General features: G+C 41.9%; 1 protein-coding gene across 1 annotated transcript; it reads left to right on the top strand.

The window, feature by feature from the left end:
- LOC106082174 (uncharacterized) lies at positions 1 to 27,791 on the top strand. Its single transcript, XM_013244530.2, has 6 exons — positions 1 to 346; positions 15,631 to 16,279; positions 21,477 to 21,725; positions 21,795 to 21,993; positions 25,803 to 26,113; positions 26,176 to 27,791. The coding sequence occupies exons 2-6, from the start codon at positions 15,764 to 15,766 to the stop codon at positions 26,998 to 27,000; spliced, it is 2,100 nt and encodes a 699-aa protein (XP_013099984.2). The 5' UTR covers positions 1 to 346; positions 15,631 to 15,763; the 3' UTR covers positions 27,001 to 27,791.

Here is a 27,791-nt window from a genome sequence, read left to right as displayed (position 1 = left end):
CAAGAACGACGACTCGGTCGGTCATTATTATACATAAGGAAAATTCTAAAACTCAAGTAGTAGTATCTTTAAATAAAACTTTAGTGTATTATTAATTACTCTGTTTTAATATTTTTAAAATCGAAAACAAAACAAAAAATCATCATAAAATGCAAACAAATGTGATAAAAGTGTTAAAGAATAATACAATCTGAGAGTGGAAAATGGAAAAAAGTAAAATTACAAGCCACCGCACCAAGCGGCAGCAGCATTAAATTTGAGTAGCACCAAAAATTAAAATTCCTCTGTAAAAAGAGTGTGAGAGGAAGACGAAGGAGGTGTAGGAGAGTCTGTCATTGGAAGCGAGGTAATTATTCCTGGCCTATAAGAGGAATTTTTTTTATAAATCTATAGCCTTATTGTCCCTAGTTTTCCTTTCATTCATATTTACTGAACAATTCCTTGCCTTAAAAAAGCATAAAAATTGAAAAAGTATTAATTGCTGAAGATGTAAACTTACAAAATAATCGAATCGATGGTAAAGCGAGTAATCGACTTTGATTCTAACAGAACCAAAAGCAAAGTAATTAGTAATTGGAAATACAAGTATGGAAGTATTGTATTAAAAAAATAAAAAAGAATTACTATATATATTTCGAAAAATATACCACCAGCAGACTTTGTTGCTTATGAAGAAGCCACAGTGTTTGCAAAAAAAAAAAACGAAGGTTTCAAATAAAATAAGACGAAGGTGAGAAAAATGTGAATTGATTTCCAATACAGTTTCGGATAAGGGACCAAAGCAGCATATAGATAGCCTGGAAAAGCCCAGAAATTTGTGATAAATTTGCTTTTTTATATTCTGATGAGTGATGCTGAGATGGGACATTTGCATCTTGACTTTTGAATTGTATTCCAATAACGGGGCATGTATCCAGTTGGATATGTACAACACAAGTAAGAATCTATATGAATACCAATTACTTCACCTAATTTAAAGGGGCATTAAAATTTTTAGCGGGGATATAGGAAACAGAACATGAGAACATTGAAAGGGCACAGAAAATGTATAAAACAGTGAATTTTTGGCCACAGCAAATGAAGTCAATGAGACCAACGACTTAAATAAACCTTAGCTTTGTTTTGTAGCACTGTGTTGTACACTGTGGCGGCAGCCCTTGCCGCTGAAGGACTCCATAGGTTCAATCCGGTACGTACAACCGGATGCCATGGGATTGAAACCTTCGCTTATGTTATTGTTCTAGAGACATAATTGCGTGTGGAGTTAGCGAATCTAAGGTGGCGATCCTGTAGGTTAGCAAGCTCGTTCCGGTCTAGAGTACTGATCGACGCGGGAACGGGGTGACCATCGGATATGTAAAGGCCCCAATAATCCGCCTTGTCATATCGAGCATCATAGGCACTCAGTATTTGTGCAAAAACCGGTGCCGCCCGGCCTCTCAAGGCGACTCTCCGCTCGTTATTACTGTTTGTCCGCTACTACCGTTGCCGCTACTTCGTAAGAAGCATTCTGTTGCGGGACACCCTAGTATACCACGTGCCAGAGGAAAAAAAAAATTGGCGTGGATGTCCCCTATAAAGAGGCCTTTACGTCTGCGTGGCGGCCGACTTCCACGTCACACTCCCCACTCCTAGTGCCTTCCTGCGACAGGAGGAGTTGGGATTAACTTGGGCACACCGTTCGGCAGACCAGCGACAGCAATGTGAACGTGTGGTCTGCCATGCGCAAGTTTTTTTTTGTTTTCAGTTGTTCTTATTGTCCCTCGTTGGAATGGTCAATTACTGGATCCCATTCTTACAGGCTGGGGGAAGCGGTGTTTATTTCACGGCGGCTTCCCCGGGCAAACGTTGGAGAACTGGGGCTGCCTTTTTTATATGTGGCCCGATGGCTAACCCCAGCTCTGCGAGGGGGAACCTGCCGAGAGATTGCAGACCTGATGCAAGTGATTGTCAGGATTTATGAAATACATCCCTACCCAAGAGGATGGGTTTCATAAACCTGCAATCACGGCATCAGGCAGGCCACCGTAGCATGTTTCCCGGTACCTGAAAATAGAGGAAGAAAGGAATATTAATAAATAATTGCGGAGAAATGATGGAACGATATTACCTTATGGCCTTCTACCAAGAGCCACGAAGTAAACAGATGGGTTTCGCCCAGCTGACGCGTAGAGTTGCCATTGCGTATGTTATTTGCCATTGCATATGGCGAATTACTACACTGGGTGAGATTGTTGTTGGGCGGCTATACGACGATAAAGCGGTTTTCATTCATATAAAGTAGCCGCTCCAAACGAAAAGATTTAAGAGAATTTAAATGTTAGCTATTGGGTTACAAATGTTCTAAAACCGGAGTTAATGCATAAAATCAATATGGCTATTAACTCAAGATGGCTAATTTTTATGATTGAGTGAGAACAAAGTAATAAAAGAGGGTTAATTAGGCATTTTGGCGTCAGTTGAAAAGAAAAGTGCATGACATTATATCTGAGAGATGTGTATTTAAATTTGAATTGCAAAGTAATAATAAGGAAGAGGTTAGTGTTTTGTTAAGTTAACAAAATCTTGGGCAGCGGTCATTAAGGAGACGTTTTTTTTGTTTAGAAAATTCCAGTGGGTGTTTTGTGTGTCGACATAAGTCGTTTTGCTGTTTTAATCGAGACTGTGAGAAATAAATAAAGATACCAAATAAGATAAAATAAAGCCTCCTGGACGAGAGGAGGCGAAATTTTTGTTGGTGCAAGTGGCTGGGTTAAGGCTAAAGTGAATTCCCCCCGATTCAGAAACACACATTGAACGGTGATTACCGCAAACGCCACCGTTTCATCTGGTGGTTATAAAGGTAGGCCGCTTTTTAGTTTATTGTGCCCAAAAGAGGGCGAGAGAGGAAATTCCGTCCGTTGTTGTCCAGACCGAGAGGTTTGGTTGGATGAAAAATCGGTGGTCAACGTTAATCCAGAGGTGCACAATTGTTGCCATCAGGCTATCCAAATTAGGGGAACTATCCCAGTTATCTCTGGAAAGCGGAATCTTTGCTTGTATTCGGCCGTACACTTTTGTTTTGGTGATGGCAAAAGGTACCATCAGTTGAACACCTCCAACGACTTTGAATTTGAAATTATATGAAGTCACGCACACATACTAACCTTTACTTTGAAAAGGCGAATTCGACTGATGACGAAACGTTTATTTCTCCTCCCGAAATAGATGATACCGAAAGATTAAAACCTTGGGGTTATAATGCAATAGTAATCAAACTTTTCATTACCTTTTTTTTATGTATGTGGATATTGACATGATTATTATATTTTGATTTTTTTAACTACCTTCTACTTTATTTTTACCATCATATTTATTTCTTACATTATTATTTATTGACCATTTTTTTTTATATTTTTTTCATATATCCTAAGTTTTAGCTTACGTTTTTTTTTACTTGTTTTTATGTGATAGAATTTGCAAAACGTTCATGAGTACGCGTTTGTAGGGTGTCTATTCCCAACAGTGTGTCCCTTCTAAGAGAGCTCCCTTAGGTAGGCCAGGCTTAACCGTTTTTATTTATATTAATTTGATTATCCTTCTTTGCAAGTTCTAGTGTTCAGTGTTCGTTTCATGTAACCAGAAAGTTAAAAAATTAGAAGATTAAGTTAATTGATTTAATGCTATAATTTAGTTAAAACTCAGTACTGTCAGTTTATTGTTGATGATTTTGATAAAAGAAAGACAGGAATCTTAATACGAATTGCGTTAGTTTTAGGCCTTTATATTTTAAATAAAATTTATGATGTTGTGACGTGTTTAAAAAAAAGAAATATGTTGTGCTAAATTGTGGATATAAGGGGGGTGTCAACGTGAGGTAGGTGTGGTGGCTTGAGCGGGATACAGGGATCATGTTTGAAGAAGGGGATGTCCACATGACCATGGTAGGGCAGGGCGACTGGAGGTTTCCATCTACCTCCCACTTAGGAAGAAATCTGTGCTTGTGTGTTAGTGTTGTCTAGTTTGTTAGAACATTTTTATTTATTGATACGACCCCGGGGCGAAAGATGATGGGATGGGACCTCCCCTGATAAGGCGACGAAATCTAGCCGGTGCCCAAATCATTTTTGGCCGCAAATAGGGGCCTCGTAACAATATGGCGCCCAATGGAAGATTTTCAACATTTTTGTCAAATGTTGTGTTAATTATGTTTGTGTAGGTCACCAAAGCACAAAGTAATAGCCCATTTCAATTAAAGAAATAGACCAACACTGAACCCTGATTGGAAAGTGGAGAGGTTCGAAAGCTTCGTAACCGTTTTGGAAATTTCAAAAGTCCGTTGTACGAAGAGCCGATACTTCAAAACTGGAAATGAAGGAGGACGTGAATAATCCAACAACAGGAGGATTTAGTGGCATACTTTTTTATGTGAAAATGTATTTTGCACTAAGCATACTGTGTCGTTATTTTTGTGTAGTGTTAGTTACAGTTTAATGTGTGTCCAGATCTATGTTAGACCTGATAGCCGCTCTAGATAGGATTTAGAGGTCCGTTGTATCAGGCAAATAGGTATGAAATTGGCATCATTTGCAAGATATTGGTGTCGAAAGCACGAAAAAAAAAAAAAAATTTTTTGTTTTGTTTTAATTTTGATTTCCCAGATTTCAGACTGGTGCTCGAAAGAGAGTCAATAATATAACCCGTACCCACCACTACTCACGTAAAACCCCCGAATATAATATATGTGTTCTAGATAAGAGAAAAATAAATACTCTAAATAAACTAATAATTTAATATAGGCGTTAAAATTATTGTCCAATTAGAGAAAGGTTATGAGCATTCAGACTCGATCCCAGGCGAAAAAGAGAAAAATTCCTGAAAGTTTTGATGCAAATAATTCATTTATAGAAAGTGAAGAGAAAAGAAGTAGATACGTTACCGATATGTCTGTTGGAAACCAGGCTAGTACAAGCCAAATCACCGATTTGTCTGGGACAATAAGATCGGGGACAGGCAACAACAATACATCGGGTCCATCAGCTGGTGGGACACCGATTGGAGGGGCCAGGTCTGAACCGCCAGGAAATGGTAATGTAGAGGTCCTTAGGCAACAAAGAGCCCTCGAAAACAATGTTTGTATGATCCAGAATGAATTAGGTGGTTTGAAGAATACAATAGGACAGTTATCAGAGGCTGTAAAAAGGTTAACTGAACTTACCTTGAATCGGAATGTACCCAGTTCACCGGCATCTAATTCTGGCTTAGGGGGCTTGGACAATTTGTCTGCACCAGAAACAGGAAATAATGGCAACCGCCCAACCAATGGCAATTCTGTGGCAGGTTCAGTATGTAGTCATTTTCCGAATGATACACTGAGGGAAAATAAGCGTGTGCGAATAGACAAGTTGGGACTAAGGTTTGATGGCATTTCAGGGGGTATTTCCGTTGAAGAGTTCGTGTATCGTCTTGAATACTTTCAGGGACAGTACCATATTCCATGGGCAGAGATATTAAGGGATTTTTCTTTAATAGTATCCGGTCCAGCCGAGTCATGGTATTGGCTATCCCTGAAAACGAATAAGTTTTCGGATTGGCCCAGTTTGAAGCATAGTTTGTTAAGCCAATATCAATCCACCAGATCCAATTTTGAAATAGTGACAGAATTAGCTCAGCGTAAACAACAACCAAATGAGTCTATTGATACATTTTTCCATATTATGGGCCAGATTAGGGCTAAGTTAGTCCAACCTATATCCGAATATGATATGATGAAGATATTAAAGAAAAATGTTAAAGAGAGTGTAGCGAGAATTATTTACCCCATTCAAGTTTCGTCCGTTGAACAGCTGAGAATAGAGTGCAATGAAGCGGAGAAGAATTTTCCAAGAAGGGAAATAAGACCTGTACTTCCATCTCGTCCAATTCGTCAGGTCAGCGAAATATACGCGGAAGGTTCATCCGAATGTGACCACGAATCTTCTAAATGTGAGGAAGTATCCGCCATACAGTTCATCCGAAAAACGAAACCAACTTTATTATGTTGGAATTGCCAGAAACAAGGCCACACTTTCAGAAACTGCGACTCCACAGAAAGAAATTTGTTTTGCTACCGTTGTGGAAAACCTGGGACTATTTCTCCCAAATGCCCGTCCTGTAAACAGGGAAACCTGAATCAGGGCGTGGAGTATGCCGGGGGGCCACGTCCAATCCTGAATTCCCCCAGATCAGAGAAATAGCATCATCATCTAAAAATAGAAATAAGAATGAAATAATAAATAACATTTTTAAAGCAAATGAATTAAATTTTAAACCTGAATTAAGACATTATATACCACTAGAAACTCGAGAGAAAAATTATAACGAGATTAGATCACGCATATTTGAATTGGATTCTGTAACTGCGAATAAAAGAAACCCGCCTAAAGTGCGCGTAAAATTTGAGAAAAAAAGAAAGATTTTCAAGAATGTATTAGAGTCAATCAAACATGTAAGTCAAAATATGGACCCCAGACCTTACGCAGAGGTGGAGGTTCAAGGCATTAAACTTAAAGGCCTTTTAGATTCCGGCGCCTCAGTCAGTGTATTAGGGAAGGGTTGCCGAGAGTTCATAGAGAAATTAAGCTTGGACATAAAGAAATTGTTTTCGAATGTTCGAACTGCCGGTGGAAAAGAGTACAGAGTACTAGGAAAGATTAAATTAGAAATCCTATATAAAGAGGAAAAACATGAACTTGAACTTTATCTATGCCCAGATTTGGATCAGGAGTTATATCTCGGAATTGATTTCTGGAAACTATTTCGGCTGGCTCCGGATATTATTAAAGTCGCTCATATCGACATCGATAAGGTCCAAAGGGATTTGATAGAGGAGGGAGAGGTGTATAAACTGAATCCCCATGTATTGAGTGATGATCAGAACGAACGATTGAAGGAGGTAGTAGCTAAGTTCGATACCTTTGAGGAAAAGGGCCTTGGTCAGACCAGCCTGGAAAAACATTCAATTCAATTGATTGAGGGTGCTGCACCATTTAAGGATAGATATTATCCCATGTCTCCAGCGGTACAGGCTCTTGTTTATGATGAGGTAGATACTATGCTCCGTCTGAAGGTTATTGAGGAGAGCAACAGTCCTTGGAGCAACAGGACCACTATTGTAAGGAAACCTGGAAAAAATCGATTTTGCTTAGACGCCCGGAAATTAAATAAATTAACTGTGAAGGACGCATATCCCCTTCAAAATATTGATGGCATTCTAAGCCGAATCGATGAGACATATTATATAAGCAGTGTGGATCTAAAGTATGCCTTTTGGCAAATTGAACTTGACGAGGAAAGTAAGCCATACACAGCGTTTACGGTGCCTGGACGTCCTCTATACCAGTTCAGAGTGATGCCATTCGGTTTATGTAACGCGGCCCAACGCTTGTGTAGGCTTATGGACCGAGTTATTCCACAGCGCCTCAAGGAAAATGTTTTTATATACTTGGACGATTTATTGATAATTTCTAGCGATTTCAATGAGCATTTAAGACTGTTGGAGGAAGTAGCTATGTGTCTTAAAGAGGCTAATTTAACAATTGGGTTAAAAAAGTCTCAATTCTGTTTCCAGGAGCTCAAGTATCTAGGTTTTATAATTGGAAATGGCATGCTTAAGACGAACCCCGATAAGGTACAAGCGATTCGGATGATCAAGATACCGAGAAGCCCCAGGGAAGTCAGGAGCTTTTTGGGTACGGCGGGCTGGTACAGACGGTTTATTAAGGACTTTGCTTCAATATCAGCACCGTTAACCGACACTCTCAAGAAGGCAAAGAAGTTTGAAATGACTGGAAAGGCCATTGAGGCATTTGAGAGTTTAAAGAAGGCTTTGACGTCTGCACCAGTTTTGCGCCACCCTGACTTTTCGAAAAGATTTTTTATACAATGCGATGCATCGGAGTATGGTATCGGCGCCGTTCTCTATCAATTGAATGACCAGAAGGAGGAGCACCCTATAGCGTTCTATTCGCAGAAATTGAACGCATGCCAACGGAATTATAGCGTAACGGAGAAGGAGTGCCTAGCGGCGGTGATGGCTATCAAGAAATTTAGACCCTATGTGGAGATGATGCCATTCACCGTCATAACTGACCACGCCAGTCTTAAATGGTTGATGACCCTAAAGGATCTTAGTGGTCGACTGGCGCGCTGGTCACTCCAACTCCAACCATTTGATTTTGAGATCGAACATAGAAAGGGTTCAGATAATGTTGTTGCGGATATGTTGTCCAGGGCGCCCCAAGATATCATGATTGAAGAGATATCAGAAGAACTTCTTGATTTTGAGACAACAGAATTCGAAAGCGAGGAATACCTCGACCTCATAAAGACCATAACCGAAAACAAGGATAAACTTCCAGATTTGAAAATTGATGATGGATACGTTTATAAGAGAACCATTTTTGACCAGGAACTGGAACAGGAATGTAAGTGGAAGTTATGGATCCCGTCCGGTATTGCCCATGCTATTATTGAAAAAGCCCATAATACTCTAACAACCGCTCATGGTGGAGTCACGAAGACGCTAGAAAGAGTCAGAAGGTTTTTCTATTGGCCACATATGGCGAGCCAAGTTAAACGATTTGTCAAGAATTGTCAGGTCTGTAAGGAGACGAAGCCCTGTAATCAGAATTTGAGACCCAGTATTGGACAAGAAGTGATTACGGATAGGCCATTTCAAAAGCTTTATATTGATTTCTTGGGGAAGTACCCGCGATCTAAGAATGGTAATGCGTACATCTTTATCGTTGTGGATCACTTCACCAAATTCACTTTCTTGAAGGCTATGCGTGATGCTACTGCTGCCAATGTTATTCGATTTTTAATAAGTGAAATTTTTCATAAATTTGGTGTACCGGAGGTGATCCACAGCGATAATGGTGCTCAATTCATATCCAAAAGTTTTCAAGATATGATATCTGCTTATAAAATAACGCATATGAGAACCGCAGTGTACTCACCCCAATCCAATGCTTCCGAACGTGTAAATCAGTCTGTCATATCGGCCATAAGGACATATTTGAATGAAGACCATCGAGATTGGGATCTCTACTTATCGGAGATCGAGTGCGCTCTTAGAACATCAGTCCATTCGGCAACTGGAGTAACCCCTTTCTTTTCATTATTCGGTTACGAGATGTATTCTAATGGCACGGACTATAAGTTGGCACGGAAATTGCTATCCATGTCCGATCATGAGATATCTGATTTACAGCGACCGGATAAATTGGAAATGATCAGAGAGAAGGTGAAAAGGAAAATGCATGAGGCATATGAAAGAAGTTCTGAGAGGTATAATAAACGAGCACGCGTCGTTAGATTCCTACCCGGTCAAGAAGTATATCGCCGTAATACTGTTTCGTCTGATTTTGCTAAAGATCGTAATGCCAAATTTTGTAAGAAGTTTTTGAAGTGTCGAATCGTTAGACCTGTCGGCAATAACATGTATGAACTTGAAACATTACAAGGCAAGACGTTAGGTACGTATCATGTTAAAGATATTCAAATATAGTGCAATATAGGTTTAGTATTGATGACTACAAACTGTGATATTAGGTTAAGAATACAAATAGCTTTAAAGATTGACAAATTTTGATTTTATGTTGTATTCGTCCTAATATTACTTTTATATAAACCTATAGTGCAATATTAAAAGATATCTGTGTACATAAATTGAGTACCTGATTATTCTAGTCGATTATTTCTTCCTTTATACGTTTGTTTTGTCCGACTTTTACAAATTTTCGTGATTATACAATTCGTTTTTAATTATACACCTTTTTTCCGTAATTATACATTTTTTGTAATTATACAACTACGTTAGTAATTATACCCCGATTTGTTTTCGCGATCCTAATTCAATTCATTGACTTTAATTTTTTTATGCCAATCCTTACCCCAAACTTTCCGAACTTCTTATCATATGCAAATGTAGTGCTAGGATCAGCCAAAACCTATAACGAGATACTAGAGGGTAAAGTGACCTTGGGACAAGTGAGCGACTTCGGTACTTCCCTGACTTTATTCATGATACCCGGCTTTGATTCAGGGTGTGGGAGTTCCCCACGTTGCACTATAACTCTTCGATACCACTTCTGATTTTCCCGCACACCAGCCCTGCCGGCGAATCTCTTGTCAGGCCAGGAGTTTTGTTGCGGGACACCCTAGTATACCACGTGCCAGAGGAAAAAAAAAATTGGCGTGGATGTCCCCTATAAAGAGGCCTTTACGTCTGCGTGGCGGCCGACTTCCACGTCACACTCCCCACTCCTAGTGCCTTCCTGCGACAGGAGGAGTTGGGATTAACTTGGGCACACCGTTCGGCAGACCAGCGACAGCAATGTGAACGTGTGGTCTGCCATGCGCAAGTTTTTTTTTGTTTTCAGTTGTTCTTATTGTCCCTCGTTGGAATGGTCAATTACTGGATCCCATTCTTACAGGCTGGGGGAAGCGGTGTTTATTTCACGGCGGCTTCCCCGGGCAAACGTTGGAGAACTGGGGCTGCCTTTTTTATATGTGGCCCGATGGCTAACCCCAGCTCTGCGAGGGGGAACCTGCCGAGAGATTGCAGACCTGATGCAAGTGATTGTCAGGATTTATGAAATACATCCATACCCAAGAGGATGGGTTTCATAAACCTGCAATCACGGCATCAGGCAGGCCACCGTAGCATGTTTCCCGGTACCTGAAAATAGAGGAAGAAAGGAATATTAATAAATAATTGCGGAGAAATGATGGAACGATATTACCTTATGGCCTTCTACCAAGAGCCACGAAGTAAACAGATGGGTTTCGCCCAGCTGACGCGTAGAGTTGCCATTGCGTATGTTATTTGCCATTGCATATGGCGAATTACTACACTGGGTGAGATTGTTGTTGGGCGGCTATACGACGATAAAGCGGTTTTCATTCATATAAAGTAGCCGCTCCAAACGAAAAGATTTAAGAGAATTTAAATGTTAGCTATTGGGTTACAAATGTTCTAAAACCGGAGTTAATGCATAAAATCAATATGGCTATTAACTCAAGATGGCTAATTTTTATGATTGAGTGAGAACAAAGTAATAAAAGAGGGTTAATTAGGCATTTTGGCGTCAGTTGAAAAGAAAAGTGCATGACATTATATCTGAGAGATGTGTATTTAAATTTGAATTGCAAAGTAATAATAAGGAAGAGGTTAGTGTTTTGTTAAGTTAACAAAATCTTGGGCAGCGGTCATTAAGGAGACGTTTTTTTTGTTTAGAAAATTCCAGTGGGTGTTTTGTGTGTCGACATAAGTCGTTTTGCTGTTTTAATCGAGACTGTGAGAAATAAATAAAGATACCAAATAAGATAAAATAAAGCCTCCTGGACGAGAGGAGGCGAAATTTTTGTTGGTGCAAGTGGCTGGGTTAAGGCTAAAGTGAATTCCCCCCGATTCAGAAACACACATTGAACGGTGATTACCGCAAACGCCACCGTTTCATCTGGTGGTTATAAAGGTAGGCCGCTTTTTAGTTTATTGTGCCCAAAAGAGGGCGAGAGAGGAAATTCCGTCCGTTGTTGTCCAGACCGAGAGGTTTGGTTGGATGAAAAATCGGTGGTCAACGTTAATCCAGAGGTGCACAATTGTTGCCATCAGGCTATCCAAATTAGGGGAACTATCCCAGTTATCTCTGGAAAGCGGAATCTTTGCTTGTATTCGGCCGTACACTTTTGTTTTGGTGATGGCAAAAGGTACCATCAGTTGAACACCTCCAACGACTTTGAATTTGAAATTATATGAAGTCACGCACACATACTAACCTTTACTTTGAAAAGGCGAATTCGACTGATGACGAAACGTTTATTTCTCCTCCCGAAATAGATGATACCGAAAGATTAAAACCTTGGGGTTATAATGCAATAGTAATCAAACTTTTCATTACCTTTTTTTTATGTATGTGGATATTGACATGATTATTATATTTTGATTTTTTTAACTACCTTCTACTTTATTTTTACCATCATATTTATTTCTTACATTATTATTTATTGACCATTTTTTTTTATATTTTTTTCATATATCCTAAGTTTTAGCTTACGTTTTTTTTTACTTGTTTTTATGTGATAGAATTTGCAAAACGTTCATGAGTACGCGTTTGTAGGGTGTCTATTCCCAACAGTGTGTCCCTTCTAAGAGAGCTCCCTTAGGTAGGCCAGGCTTAACCGTTTTTATTTATATTAATTTGATTATCCTTCTTTGCAAGTTCTAGTGTTCAGTGTTCGTTTCATGTAACCAGAAAGTTAAAAAATTAGAAGATTAAGTTAATTGATTTAATGCTATAATTTAGTTAAAACTCAGTACTGTCAGTTTATTGTTGATGATTTTGATAAAAGAAAGACAGGAATCTTAATACGAATTGCGTTAGTTTTAGGCCTTTATATTTTAAATAAAATTTATGATGTTGTGACGTGTTTAAAAAAAAGAAATATGTTGTGCTAAATTGTGGATATAAGGGGGGTGTCAACGTGAGGTAGGTGTGGTGGCTTGAGCGGGATACAGGGATCATGTTTGAAGAAGGGGATGTCCACATGACCATGGTAGGGCAGGGCGACTGGAGGTTTCCATCTACCTCCCACTTAGGAAGAAATCTGTGCTTGTGTGTTAGTGTTGTCTAGTTTGTTAGAACATTTTTATTTATTGATACGACCCCGGGGCGAAAGATGATGGGATGGGACCTCCCCTGATAAGGCGACGAAATCTAGCCGGTGCCCAAATCATTTTTGGCCGCAAATAGGGGCCTCGTAACAATTCCACTATCCGCAACCTGTGGATGCGGCCGGTATTTCGTAGCTCAGCTTCTCATGACAGCAATGAACACCTCACAGATCGGACCTCAATGTTCCAGCCTTTGTGGTACTGGTTGTCCGCGACTACCGTTACCACTACTTCGCATGGAGCATTCCACTATCCGCAACCTGTGAACGCGCCCGGTAGTTCGTAGCTCAGCTTCTCATGACAGCAATGAACACTGATCGGACGTCAATGTTCCAGCCTGTGTGGTGCTCACAGCTATTCCGTGCCGTCTTCAAAAACGTAAAACCTAAAGGTATTCTACTGCTTGCTGGTGCAGGAAACGAATACAGAGCCGTTCTCGCAGCTTCTGCAAAAGTTGGTAACATTTTGTCTATCAGCAGGTTTTGTTATTGTTGTAGCCACATGTTTATATGTAGAGGTGGCGATCCTCGTCTAGCTCATATAGGTGAGCAGGTGCGTTCCGGTCCAAAGGACCCATCACCGCGTGAACATGATGGCCATTGGTTTTTTTAAGACGGCAATATCTCGCCTTTTCTTATCGCGGTGCACCCCGGCCTTTCACTGAGGATCTCCGCTCGATACCGCTGATTGTCCGCGACTGCAATTGCTCTTACTCCGTATGGAGCATTCCACTATCCGCAAACTATGGACCCAGTAGCTTGCAGCTAAGATTCTCGTGATAACAATGAACGCCGCACAGATAGGAGCTCAAAGTTCCAAACTTTGCGGTACTCATAGTTATCATGTGCAGGTTAACCCGATCAGACGGTGACCTGTGATGACGGTGAGTGAATGAGACTTCAGATCTAGCTAATGTTTCTTATGTTTGGAGTGCCACAAAATATTGAAGCGTTTACAAACCCCAATTTGTCACCATCGGTCTTTATTCCCATCGCGTCTTATATCGAAGAATTAGCTTACACGTTGGCATAACAACAGATTTCAGTTCCCCTCGGATGTGGAAGGTAGTTCCTAGTCTTTCAAGCTTGTCTGTTCCAAAATTTAATGGCTGCGTGGCTCTATGAGACGGCATACGTCGCTACGGATTGGACTTCCGCTCCGCGGGACTTTCTGTATATATGGATGCATCTTTATTAGATGGGAGCAAAGGGGCAGGAGTCTTGATTGAGGTCATTGAAGCCAGGGAGTCAAATAGGCTTCTGGTCAGGCGAATGCATCTTTCTGGTCGAAGTCTTCTCCGTTCTGAAAACACTGGAGTTGATTTCGATGCGCGAGCGGTTGCCCAATCGGGCTGTCACAATGAACGTGGACAGTTAGGCGGCGAAGTCGAGACCGATTAATATGTAAGAAGCTTGTTCGAACCGGCGGGAAGTTGGTCAAGCACTACTGGGCCCGGGCAATTAAAGAGTGGCGGGGAACGAGAAGGTTAACAAGATGGTTAGGAATAGACGGTTGCCAAGCGCAGTTTATTCTACGTAATCATTGAACGCTTCCCTGTGCGATCTCCTTGGCAGTGTGGACGCTTTTCACGATGACTGAGCGAATGAGGCGAATGATTGTTGTTGTTGTAGCAGTGTGTTGTGTTCTATCTTTTGTCTGCTTTATAGTGTCGAGTATCCAGATCCAGGAATTCTGCGACTAAGGTAGGCTGCGTTCAGAGGGAAGCGAGTGGGTCTGGCTGGGCAGCTAAACAGGTGACGTGTGTCGTATGGTTCCAGGTCACAATATGGATAAATATCCTGCACGTTGGCATCAATTCTTGCTCTGTAGGAGGCAGCTGCATCTACCGGACCGTAAATGAGCCAGAACTACTCTGGTTTGCAGGGGGAGGTCCATTTCTTCAGATTCATGCGATGAAGAAAACACAGATTGGAGCTATAATATCCAACTTTTGCGGGTTTCTTGTTGTTGTTGTTGATCCTTGTCAAGCTCTTAAAAAAGAGCAAGCTCGTTCCCGTCCATACGAATAACCAGCCTTGTCATATCGAGCATTATAGGCACTCAGTATTTAAGCAAGGCCCGCTTCGACCGCCCTAGCACTGAGACTCCCCACTCGATGCCGCTGGTTGCCCGCGACTGACGTTGCGGCTACTCCGTTATTAAGAGTCGGAAGTTGCCATCTTTAATGTAAATTTGGCAGCTGAGTTAGCAATTTTACTGAGGTTGCCATTCATAACCGGCCAATTGGCTTTTGTTGTTGCCAAATTTGCGTGAGGAGGTGACGATCCTCATCAAGCTCTTGTTTTTTCTCAGTATTTAAGCAAAAACCAATGCCACCTTAGCGCAGAGGTCAGCATGTCCGCCTATGACGCTGAACGCTTGGGTTCGAATCCTGGCGAGACCATCAGAAAAAAATTTTCAACGGGGGTTTTCCCCTCCTAGTGCTGACAACATTCTTCTCTCCGAAGAGGTGTCGCACTGCGGCACACCGTTCGGACTATTTAAGCAAAAACCAATGCCACCTTAGCGCAGAGGTCAGCATGTCCGCCTATGACGCTGAACGCCTGGGTTCGAATACTGGCGAGACCATCAGAAAAAAATTTTCAACGGGGGTTTTCCCCTCCTAATGCTGACAACATTCTTCTCTCCGAAGAGGTGTCGCACTGCGGCACACCTCTCGATAGCGGTGACTGTCCGCGACTGCAGTTACAACTCCGTATAGAGGATTCCACTATCCACAAACTATGGGCGCGCCCGTTATCTCCCAGCTAAGCTTCTCCTAATAACGAAGGATACTACACATCCTGTGGGATGCTCATACTTTGGATTGGCTTTTGTACTTTTTGTTATTTTTAATTTAATGAATTTTTTCCTCTTTGCAACCATTTTTAAAAATTATCAACAACTTTTTTTTTATTTGTTTTTCATTTCAGCTTTTATATACGGCAGCGGTGGCGGCAATATTTTAAAGGATACTTTATAACATAAAAGTTCCCAAAAAAATATATAACGGCTTTATTTTTGTATGTCTCACGAATATTTCGTATAAAAATACGTCCATAAATCATGGTCTCTACGCGACAAATGTCAACCAGCAGTGGTGCCATGTCATCCTCTATGGAGGAAAGCAATTATCTGCGTCCAGTAGTCACCCGACAATCGAGTACCACAGCTAATGTTAGTACTACCATGCCTTCGACGACGATATCGCCAGCATCAGCATCGTCATCTGCAACAGTTGCAACGGCTGCAATAGGAATAACGAATAGCACAACAACAGCATCAACATCAACATCCACCAGCACAAGTAGTGCTCGACAAACGCAGGCGTTTAGGTCCTATTCCAATACAACAACTGGTGGTGGTTCAAATGCCACACTGGTGGCATTACCTACAAATCATCGCCAGTCGCAATTGCAACTGCAACAAGTGCATCATGCTGCTGCTGCTGCTGCTGGTGGAGTTGGTGGTCGAGGAGATCATCAACAAATAGCAACGATAAACCTTTTAGATCTCCCCGAAGAAGTTTTGTATGCCATACTATCGTATGTTGGCTTCAAGAAAATCGGACAATTACGTGTGGTGAGTAAACTAAAGAAAAAGAGTACCCAGGACATGGACAACAAGACGCCATCAACTTGCCCACAGAAATAACAAAATTACACAACCCTATGTGCCTTTCATATAACGGAACATAAAACACTTAAAACATACACTTTGTTTAGAACACTTTGTCATCATTCAACAAACTCGTTTTGTTGTCATGTGGCATCTTATGACGATGCTGATGATGATGATGATGCTGATGATGATGGTATACAGATTTCTCCCTATACATAATACATACATACATACTATTTACGTTAGTTACTGCATTATGTTCTGTGTCGGCATTTTATTTTCGTATGTTCCCTCATCTAACCATATGGAAAATTTTGAAACTAAATTTGATATTTGGTGTCTTGTAATCCAATATCAAACAGTTTGCAATGGTCATAAACATACAAGCGCAGCGCAGTGTATAACAAATTCGAAAACAAATTATAAGTACATACACATGCTTTCATTTATCATCATCTCATCAGTTGACCATAGGGCATCTTTAGTACAATAGGATGACAATAATGCTAATTTAGCTGGGATGTTTTACTAGTTTTTGTTGTTGTTGTTTTGTTTTAGCAAACGTATTCATATTATTTTTAATGTTTTCCAGACTAAAGGGATCTTACTTTACTTTAATTGGCTGTGACAGAATATTTCTTCCACTAGCCGAACGTAGAATAGCGTTCCAAGCGCCAAGTTTCGAGGTGTCTCCCACAACTTGATCTTTCCATCGCGCTTTTGGTCTTTCCGGTTTGCGTGTACCACCGTGTTTGCCTTCAAAAGACTTCTTTGCTGGAGCTTCTTCATCCATTCTGACAACATGACCTAGCCAACGCAGCCGTTGTATTTTGATGCGTGTAACTATGCTATCGTCGTCATACAACTCATACAGCTCGTGGTTCATGCGTCGCCTATATTCTCCGTTAACGCAAACTGGTCCATATATTTTACGAAGAATCTTTCTCTCAAATACCCCAAGCACTGCCTCATCTGCTTTCACAAGTACCCATGCTTCAGGAGCATATAACAGCACGGGTAGTATCAGTGTCCTGTAAAGTGTAGTCTTCGTCTGTCGAGAGATGGCCTTGTTTCTAAACTGCTTACTTAGTCCAAAGTAGCATCTGTTTGCCAGTATTATTCTTCCCTTTATCTCAAAACTGGTGTCATTCGTTTCGGTTACGGCGGTGCCGAGGTATATAAAGTTACTGACTATCTCAAAGTTGTGGTTCCCAACTTTCTCCATTTTCTTTATCTGCTCGGTTGTGCAAGGCTTTTTGGGAGTTGAAACCATCCATTTCGTCTTATCTCCATTTACTGCCAGACCCATTTTCACTGACTCTTTTTTGATTTTTTCAAAGGCTGCAGTTACTACTTCCGGTGACCGACCTATGGTATCGATGTCGTCGGCATAGGCGAGTAGCATGTGCTCTCTTGTGATTAGTGTGCCATTTCTATTCACATCTGCATCTCGTATAATCTTCTCCAGCTGTCTCCTTGTCTGAAACCTCGTTTGGTATTAAATGGTTCGGAGAGTTTCTTTCCTATTCTTACTGAGGAACGCGTATCAGCAAGTGTCATCCTGCAGAGTCTTATTAATTTTGCAGGGATACCAAACTCAGACATGGCTTGAAATACCTTTGAACGTAAAGGAGTATCGAAGGCGGCTTTGTAGTCAACAAAGAGGTGATAGGTGTTGATTTGTCCTTCTCGGGTCTTTTCCAGGATTTGGCGCAGTGTGAATATCTGGTCTAGGGTAGATTTACCTGGTCTAAAGCCGCATTGATAGGGCCCAATTATCTCATTGACTTTAGGTTTTAATCTTTCACACAGTACGCTCGAGAGTATCTTGTATGCGATGGGGAGGAGACTTATTCCTCTGTAGTTGGCACATTCCGTCTTGTCTCTTTTCTTGTGTACGGGACATAGTATGCTGAGGTTCCAATCATCGGGTATGCGTTCTTCTAGCCAGATTGCGCAGATAAGCTGATGCATACGCCTTTTTTCTTTCTTCGGAATAGACGTTTCTCCTCTCCCCTTTTCTCCCGATACCTCTTCTTCATCTGGCTCGTTGCTACTGATTGCAGGGTTGCTCTTTATGCCGCATTCTTGGCTTCAGTAGCATCTCGACACTCTTGGTCGTACCATGGGTTTTTTGGAGGAGGCTTCCGGTACCCAAGTACGGATTTCGGGGCATTTTCCATGGAGTGGGCAATTGTTTGCCACTGCGCCATTATATCATCGGAACAAGGAGTGCTTTCATCAAGCAGTTGGGTCAGTCGAGTGGAGTATGCCGCTGCCATTTGTTGTGTCTGCAGCTTTTCAATGTCCAGCTTCCGTGCAGTGTCAGATCGTACTTTCCTTGCCATGTTCAAACGGGTGTAAACCTTTGCTGCAACAAGGTAACGATCCGAATCTATATTCGCTCCACGGATCGATCGTACAATCCAGATCGCCATAAAACAGCCCAAACAACCTGCGAATGTTCACATCCGCTAAATCCGACAGGTTCTCAAATAAATGAGAACCTAAAGAGGGAACTCCTTCTAACTGCTAGTGCGGGATACACACACACAGAAGGTGTTCTATAGTCTCTTCGTTGCTGGCAACCTTCAGTCTGCATGTTTTCCGATTAGACAGTGACCTGTCATGACAGACCCAATGACTGAGACATCTGTTCTAGCCAATGATAGCAAAGCAGCAGACCTCTTCAAGTCTAGATTAGACCACATAGTTTTGGAATGCTTACAGCCCCCTCTTTGTGGCCATCTATCATTCGTTGCCCTTCGGGCCTGGTCCTGAAAATTTAGCTTACCTGCCGCTAGAGGCATACCCACAGATTCCAGTATCCCTGGTATGTGTAAGGTAAATCTTAGTCTCGCAAGCTCGTCTGCTTTAGAATTCCCTGGGATATCTCTGTGGCCCGGCACCCAGAACAGGTGAATTTTGAACTGGTCGGCCATCTCGTTGAGAGATCTTTTTTTGTTCAGAAACACGTTCTCCAGGGATTTAATGGCTCAGACAGCCAGTCTGAGAAGATATTTATGCCAATCGTCGTAATGACATAATATCTTAGCCATTCCCCCACTTCCTTAATTGCAAGGATCTCTGCTTGATACACACTGCAGTGGTCGGGTAACCTTTTCGATATGGCCAGTTCTAGATCTTTAGATCTAGCCCACCTGGTCGTTTAGTTTGGAACCATCCGTATAGAAGTTTATGTAACTTCTGCTACCAGGGATATCGTAGTTTCAATCGGTTCTATCAGGAATAGTGATGTAAATTTTGCCCATGAACATTCCACTAAGGAACAGGGCAAAACTTCTCACATATCAATGAGTGCAGTTCGATTCAAGTTTAAGCTCAATGATAAGGGCCCTCCTTTTTATAGCCGAGTCTGAACGGCGTACCGCAGTGCGACACCTCTTTGGAGAAAAGTTTTACATGGCATAGTACCTCACAAATGTTGCCAGCATTAGAAGGGGAAAACCACCGCTGAAAATTTTTTCTGATGGTCTCGCCAGGATTCGAACCCAAGCGTTCAGCGTCATAGGCGGACATGCTAACCTCTGCGCTACGGTGGCCTCCATTATCAGGAATAGCGGTACAGTAATTTTTATCAAAAAGCGGCTGCCTGGAACATTGGATATTGTATCAAGGATAACGCAGTGTCCGTAGCCGCGACATGAACAATAAGAAAGTTCCCTTAACCTTACGGCAGTGGTCGCTGCAATTTGGGTAGCCACAATGTCCAGAGGCATAAGTGCGGCTGTGATGCACAAACAAGCCATCCTTTGGATCCGGTTGGTGGATTTTTGGTCGATTGTCTCTTGAGCTGGGGAAGCGTGACCTTGGATTATTGGTGACAGTCCTAAACAGCCACTGCGATGCCAGTTCGCAGACACAGCGATGGGCTCGGGACGATGAGAATTTCTGCAGTATCTGTGGGGATGAGGAGAAGGAGAAAAGGGGGTTTGGATCATGGATGAACATCTCTTCTCCTCACTGAGCTCTACAGTCTTTCGACCCCCGAGTCATTCTGTAGAGCCTGGGGTGGCTGACAGCAATTGGAGTTGGCGGACGCTTGTCCTTTAACCTAACCTATCGTCATGGTTGTTATAATCCTGTTGACCAGTTTACTGGCGGTAAAGATATTCACAGTCGGGTCATCTGTGTAGCATGAATTTCCAGATGGCAATACCAGAGTTCCCCAAATCCAAGATTGTGCCGCAGGCAGCTGTGCCTGGTACTCAATCTCAAATGTTGTCCCATGTGTCCGATCCGAGACCTCTTTTTCCATTCAGGTTTCCTATCGTCGCCTCGATTACAACGCGATTGTATGAACTGCTCCCTCTCTCAATCCATCCATTCTCCTATAGCCAAAGGTATCAAACAGCTTTTCATTCAGGATCCGTGATAGGTGTTTCGCCCTTTGGAGAGTGTGTCCTATGGTGAGTTATGTCCCACTTTCTCCCTTATCTTTAAGTCATGCGGTTAACAATGTATCCACCACATGCTAGGTTTATCCAGTCCCTAAGGACTCAATAAATCCGTTGTCTAACGGTTGGATCATTGTATGGGTCCTCAATTTGTTAAAAGTTCCAATGATGTCAATGTATACCACCAACCTGTACGTTTTGGCATTGAGAAGGATTATGTTGTTTTGTGCACAACCTCGTGCAGGTTGCGGATGGTGGAATGGCTTCATACGGAGTAACTGTAATTGTAGTCGCGGACAATCAGCGGTATGGTGTGGAAAGTATCAGTGTGAGGCTGGGTGGCACCTTCTATTGCTTAAATACTGAGTGGCTATTATGCCCAATATTACAAGTCGAGTAATTGACGCCTTCAAATATGCAATGGCCATAAAGTTCCCGCGGTGATCGGTTCTATGGAGTTTGCTACCCCATGAGAGCTTGACGAGTATCGCTACCTCCACATGTAAATGTGGTTATATAGGTCTATGATGTCGCATAATTTGCCTTGCCGGGTTTGGGTATATAAATACCAGCCTTGCCTACTGTCAGACTTGTCGGAGCATGTATATTAGGTATACCCTTGGCACGCTATGGATATAGCGGCCAGATTGAGCGTTATAGTTATCTACCTACCTCCTTAAAATTGTCTAAAATTTTAATTTATATACGGATTTTTTTCTTTCTCTCTACATCATCTACAGGTATCTCACAAAATGAATGACGTTTGCATGCATATGTTGAACTCCACCTTCTCAAAGTTGATTACGAAGACCTACAATCGTTTTCAAGCTATCAAAGCAAATATGCCACGCAGAGAATCGGCTAGACGTAATCATCCACTTGCATGTGAGTGCGATATTATAGAGACATGCTACATGCGTTTATCGCTATTACAAATGACATTTGGTAAACATATCGAACGTGGCCATTGTTGTTTCTTTCCAGGAGCAGTAAGTTCTTATATGTCCCATTTTATGCATATAGTTTGAAAATAATCTTCCATTATGCTTTTATTTCAGATACTGGACGAAGTGTACACAATTTTAAATTATATTAAGAATACACCATGTTTAGAAAGACCATTTCGTGTCACCGATGAGCTCTTTGATCTATCAACAATGGCCATGGAATACTTTAGGGATCGCATTGAGCCAACATTGCCCGGTATAGCGTACTTCAATAAAGAGTTTTTTAAATTGCCCACAACAACGAAACGACGTAAGTAAAAAACTTAACAAAATGTTTGAGATGTCCATATGGGATTTTGGGAAATGAAACAGTGAGATGAAGGTTAAGCTGAGCTCAAGAAAAAATTTATTGGCTGTGGATAGTTATGATGAACCTCGCTATCGACTAATTGAAGTTAATTGAAGGGTTTCATTATACAAAAGATTGCCAATATTAGTTAGATCACTACGAAGCTTACCATCCCATGGCAGCTGGTTTTACGTACCGTATTGATCCGATGGAGTCCTTTACCGGCAAGCGCTGCCGCCTCAGTGTGCGTGTTTGTCCTTTTTTTGTTTATTTTCCGCACGCTTCTGGTCCGTGTAGGTATTGAAAAGAACGCCGTACAATGCTTCTGTTCGGTTTGCCAGAAGTAACCGGTGCATGGAGTGGGTGCATTTCCGATCTTGCTTATTGAATATGTTGCAAGATGTTGTGTGAACGTAGACAGAAGTGGGTCACAAGCGTCGTCGTCCTCGTCTTCGAACTATGTGACCCCTCCGTGTTCTTCGCAATATACACAACAGCAGCCCAGCTCCAATATTGTCGGGACAGTACTGGAATGTGTATCATTCTTGCATTGTCTCCGAGGCAAGATCGACGAGAAATTAGATTTTGTGAGTCGAAAGAACATATTGGTTGCAGCGATCCAAGAGGCAAAACTGACCAACATCTGCAGTAATTCGTTCTTTTTTCGTCATGGGAGAGGCACATCCCCGAGTGCCTTCTCCGCACGCTTCTGTTTCGTGCTGGGATTGAAAAGACCACGGGACCTTGGTTATGTTCGGTTTGCCAGAACCGCCTCCATCATCGGTCGGTGTCGGTGAGGTGTAGTCGGTGCATGGAGTGGGTACGATCTTGCTCTGGCCTTACATCACTACGGGAGTATAGTCATACTGAATATGTCACAAGGTGCTGTGCGAACAAAAACAGCAGTGTGTCACAAGCGTCGTCGTTGTCGCCTTCTGCGTCCTCGTCGTCAGACTATGTGATCCCCCCCCGTCATTTCCCGTGCAGCAATATACGCTACAGCAGCATCCCAGCCACAATATTGACAGGCCAGGGCCGGGAAGTGTATAATTTTTGCAATTAAATTTCAATGGCCTCCTTGGCAAGATCGACGAGAATGTGGATTTTATTGGTCGGATGAACATATTGGTCGCAGCGATCCAGGAGACAAAGCTAACCAACACCTGCAGCCTGCACAGTTGTCACGAATACACAATGTGGTTGTTGTTGTTGTAACCACATTTTCATGTGGACAATCCCCACCTAAATTTCTTAGGCTATCCTTGCTTACCACATTGTGGCAAGGCACGGGATAGCTGTGTTCACCACACTAGCTGGAACTTTGAGGTTCAATTTTTGTGGTGTTCTTTGCTCGAGATGCTTAGCTGCGAGCTACCAGGCGCCTCCACAGGTTGCGGATAGTAGAATGCTCCATACGGAGTAGCTGCAACGGCAGTCGCGGACAATCAACGGCATCGAGCGGAGAGTCTCAGCGAGAGGACCGGCTGTTGCACAAATACTGAGTGCTTGTGATTCTAGATAGGACTAGGCGAGTTATTGGCACCTATGAATAACCATGGCCACCCTATTTCCGCGGCGATCGGTCCTTTGGGCCGGAACAATTTTGCTCACCTACAGGAGCTTGAAGATAATCGCAATCTCCACATCAAAATGTGCCTACGACAACAACAACAACAAAGATTTACGAGAAAATACCATGGCAGCCGGTTGTACGTACCAGATTGACCCGATGGAGTTCTTCAGTGTATAGCACACTGCTTCAAAACACACACACACGAGAAAAATCTCTTACGAGATACTCAGAAGTCACGAGACACTCAGGACACACGAATCACGAGACGATCACGACCCACGAGAAAATCACAACTAACCGTGTCGTGAGCAGGATTTTACTCGCTCACGCACGATCACGTGATTGGATTTAGATCTCGCTCACGAAGAACGCGTCAACTCACGGACACATCTCTAGTAGAGATCGTATCATATGCGGACGATCGTACGATCATGGCATCAAGCCCCCCACCCTTTGTTGACTTCAGCGATAGGTCTACCTCAACGATTTTTTCACTGCAAGAGATCTTAAGATATCTGCCACCAAATATTCAACCATATTGTTCATTATGTACACGCATGACGTGGGCAAGGAGTTGAAAATTATTGTCGTCGAAGTGCCAATGGCGAACACCAAGTGTCTCAAAATACTGGGTGTCACATTTGACAACTCTAACAAATTTACATCACATGCCACTGCAATTTGTGATAAGGTCAGGAGTAGAAACAAGGTCCTCAAGTCACTTGCGGGCAGCTTTTGGCGTGTTTACAAAGAAACCTTGTTGATAACATAAGCCGGTAAGGGAAAGTTTTGTATCGCCAGTTTGGTCTCATCAGTTATGTGACATGCAGTGGAATACTATTCGGATCTGTCACAATATCGCTCTTTGAACTTTGACGGGCTATCTCCTCAGTTCTCAAGTGAACCACCTTCACGAGGAGATAAACATCCTACCCGTGCGAAGACAAAGCCGCAGGCTGTCTAAGCAATACCTTATCGCAGGCACCATACAAATAATCATCTTGGGGATAGGTTTCCACCGTCCAGAAGCCTTAAGTTAGATCTACATTATCTAGAGCGAAGGGTTTAGCGCTACAAGAGAGAACCTCTAGATCAAGCAGCGTATTAAGCAGGTCTAGTCAACAGTCATGCAGACACAGTAGCAGATGCAGTGAATAGCTACCGGGTAAATGTGGTCCTTGGAGATGCATCGCCCCCATTGCACCTTAAGAAATTGACCTACGCCCGCAAACCAGAGTAGTTCTGGCTCAATTACCATCCGGCAGATGCAGCGTGGAGGCCACCATAGCGCACAGGTTAGCATGACGCTGAACGCCTGGGTTCGAAAATTCAGCGGTGGTTTCCCCCTCCTAATGGTGGCAAGATTTTTGAGGTACTATGAAAACTTCTCTCCAAAGAGTTGTCGCTTTGCGGCACGCCGTTCGGACTCGGCTATAAAAAGTAGGCCCGTTATCATTGAGCTTAAACTTGAATCGGACTGCACTCATTGATATGTGAGAAGTTTGCCCCTGTTCCTTAGTGTAATGTTCATGGGCAAAATTTGCAGCGACCTTAGCTCCTGCAGTGCAAGAATTTATGCCAATGTGCAGGATGTGTGTTCCGATTGTGACCTGGGACCACATAACACAATTCAGACCAACTCGACCCAGAACCAAATCCCTCTGGACACACCTTACCTAAGTCGCAGAGTTTCTGGATTTTCAACAGAACCAAGCAGACGAAAGATAGAACAAAAAACGCAAAAACTGCTTTCCTCCTAAATACCTTCAAAAATTTAACTTTCTGGCACTGGCACGACAATATTGGAATTAATGTCGGAGGGGTCACATATGTGGAAGGCCAAAGTATGCTACCCACTCGATGTTAGGCCAGAGCACATACGAAAGCACATGTCCTTGCTACATCATTAATAGCTCACGCCAAATAGACTCCGATTTGTCATACAAACCATGCACAACCAAAGTCTAGGTTCTCTTCTATTATAACGGTACGGACTAATAGCGTATGGGACAGGCACATTGGTATTGCGTCCCTCAGGTCGATAACAAGGTGAAAAAGATACTTAAAAGCAGCAGCAGGTCAATCCGACGCACAAAATCTGCTGCCTTGGCTTGCTTCATATACCTGTTTATTTTCCACTAGCCCTTTATGGATAATCCCCTTTGTCAAATTGCTCTTACCTTCCATTTTCTTTCAGCTTTAGTTATAGCTTCAGATTTGTCTGATAATTCCACCAGTTTACCTTCCCCACCGCAAAGTAATATGGTATTGCGAAAGGGCATTAGAAAGATCAAGCAAGGCATGAAAATCTACAACAATCAATTGTCGGTCTTGCGCACAGAGTTGCGTACTTGTAAGCGTAAATCTGCAGAGCAGGGAAAACAAATAGCCGAACAACAAAAGCTTATGGCAGAGCAACGAAAACAGACTTTAGAATATGCCAATCGATTGGATGAGAATGATAAGAAAAATGAAGAAATGGCACGTAAATTTTCCACATTATTGCAGGTAAGATGAGAACTATAGCCTAGCTCTGCATCAACTTCATCATGTGTCTCCCCTTTGTCTAGGAATTAAACAAGTGTAAGACAGAATTGCAATATTGGCGCTCCAAGAGTCCCGCCATACCCACATGTGTGTCGTGCGGTCAAAAAGTGACACCTGTTTTGCCTGCCGAGGATTATCAGGCTCTCATCAATCAGGGCGTCAAACCCGAGGACATAATACTTAATCTGAACGATGATTGCGATGCGGAGAGTGATGTTAGCATGAACGACAGTGGCTGTAATAATACGTTATCATTAAGCAATGAATTTGTGTTTCCGGACGAAACTACCACGGCGAAACTCTTGGCCGTCAATACGGCTTCGAAAAATCTTAAACGTCAGCATCATCATATGACGAACAACACGAACATAAATTCTTTAACAGAGTTTATTGATTGCAATGAGGCTTCCACCAGTTCGAGTGCTTTTATTGCAGCCGCTGGTTATTCGACGCGTTTGTTTTATGGACCTCCCTCCTCCTCCTCCGCTTCTTCATCTTCCCCCTCAATACCTCCATTGCCGGCATTGGCACAGCATAAAAGTGTGATAGTGTCACCACAATCTCAGCGTCTTGTAAATATGGATACTTCAAAAATTGTTGAGAGTAAACTTCTCCAGGGCAATGGCATTGCGGAGGTGCCTGCATCAGGTATTGCAGCAACAGCAGCAGCAGCAGGAGCCGGAGCAGTTGGTAATGGCGGTGGTGTAGTTGCTGCCGCCGAACATGCTGCAGCAACTGAGGATGTCAACAGCCTGGTGGCCATTTCATCCCATGAAACCAAGAAAGCACGTAGAGTACAAAAAACTGCTAGGTGTTTAACAAGCTCTAGTAGTGGTAAACGTAAATAATAACAATATTTGTTAACATATTGCAACACAACAACAACAACAAATCAATTCAATTTTCAAAATCAATAAATTTTTAAGAATGCTCTAATTTTAGACCACAATATAATATTAAATAATATATATAGATATATATATATATACAACAAACAAACACACACACCCATATATATATATTTAGAGATATGCAATTAAAACAAAAACAAAACAAAAAACAAATTGTAAGAACATTTGATAATTTCTATTTTTAAAACTAACAAAACACACCAGACAATTACCCCACACACATATAGAGGTATGGACGTAAATGCATTATGCCCTTTTTTTTGAAGAGTTCAACATTTTCGGATGTTCCACCTTAGCTTCAAAAAAGTATTCTGTATTGTTTTCAATTTTGTTTTTTTTTTCCTAAAACAATTTAACAGGCACACGCAATAGTTTGTCTTTAAGGGCAAAATGTTGGGATTTTTTAAAAATTCGTTTATCTTCCAACTCAACACACCGAGACAACACCAATGGGCATCTTTGCCTCCAATATTTGTAGATTTTTGTTTGTTTTTAAAATACTTTTCTTTTTTTTTAACAAACACCCAAATATACCCAACTCCCAAGAAACAATAACAACCACTCACCCAGCACATCTTTAATGCCATCACAATAAAGATGTACAATAACAAAAAAACAAAAAATAGAAAACACTAAAACGAATATTTTTAATTTCCAACAAATATGTTTATTTCTATTTTTTCTATAATAGGAATTACATGCAAAAAAGGTAAAATAAAACAAAAAAA

The sequence above is a fragment of the Stomoxys calcitrans genome, chromosome 5, assembly GCF_963082655.1.
Source record: "Stomoxys calcitrans chromosome 5, idStoCalc2.1, whole genome shotgun sequence".
Lineage (NCBI taxonomy): Eukaryota > Metazoa > Arthropoda > Insecta > Diptera > Muscidae > Stomoxys > Stomoxys calcitrans.
The sequence above is the reverse complement of the archived record's forward strand: the minus strand, read 5'-3'. Positions and strand labels throughout refer to the sequence as shown.

What these genes read in the sequence shown, in the direction of transcription:
- LOC106082174 (XM_013244530.2), top strand. Translation starts at nt 15,764, where the DNA reads ATGGTCTCTACGCGACAAATGTCAACCAGCAGTGGTGCCATGTCATCC. An exon ending in GTTGTTTCTTTCCAGGAGCA is followed by an intron (nt 21,726 to 21,794) that starts GTAAGTTCTTAT and finishes CTTTTATTTCAG; the next exon opens with ATACTGGACGAAGTGTACAC. An exon ending in GCCCACAACAACGAAACGAC is followed by an intron (nt 21,994 to 25,802) that starts GTAAGTAAAAAA and finishes ATTTTCTTTCAG; the next exon opens with CTTTAGTTATAGCTTCAGAT.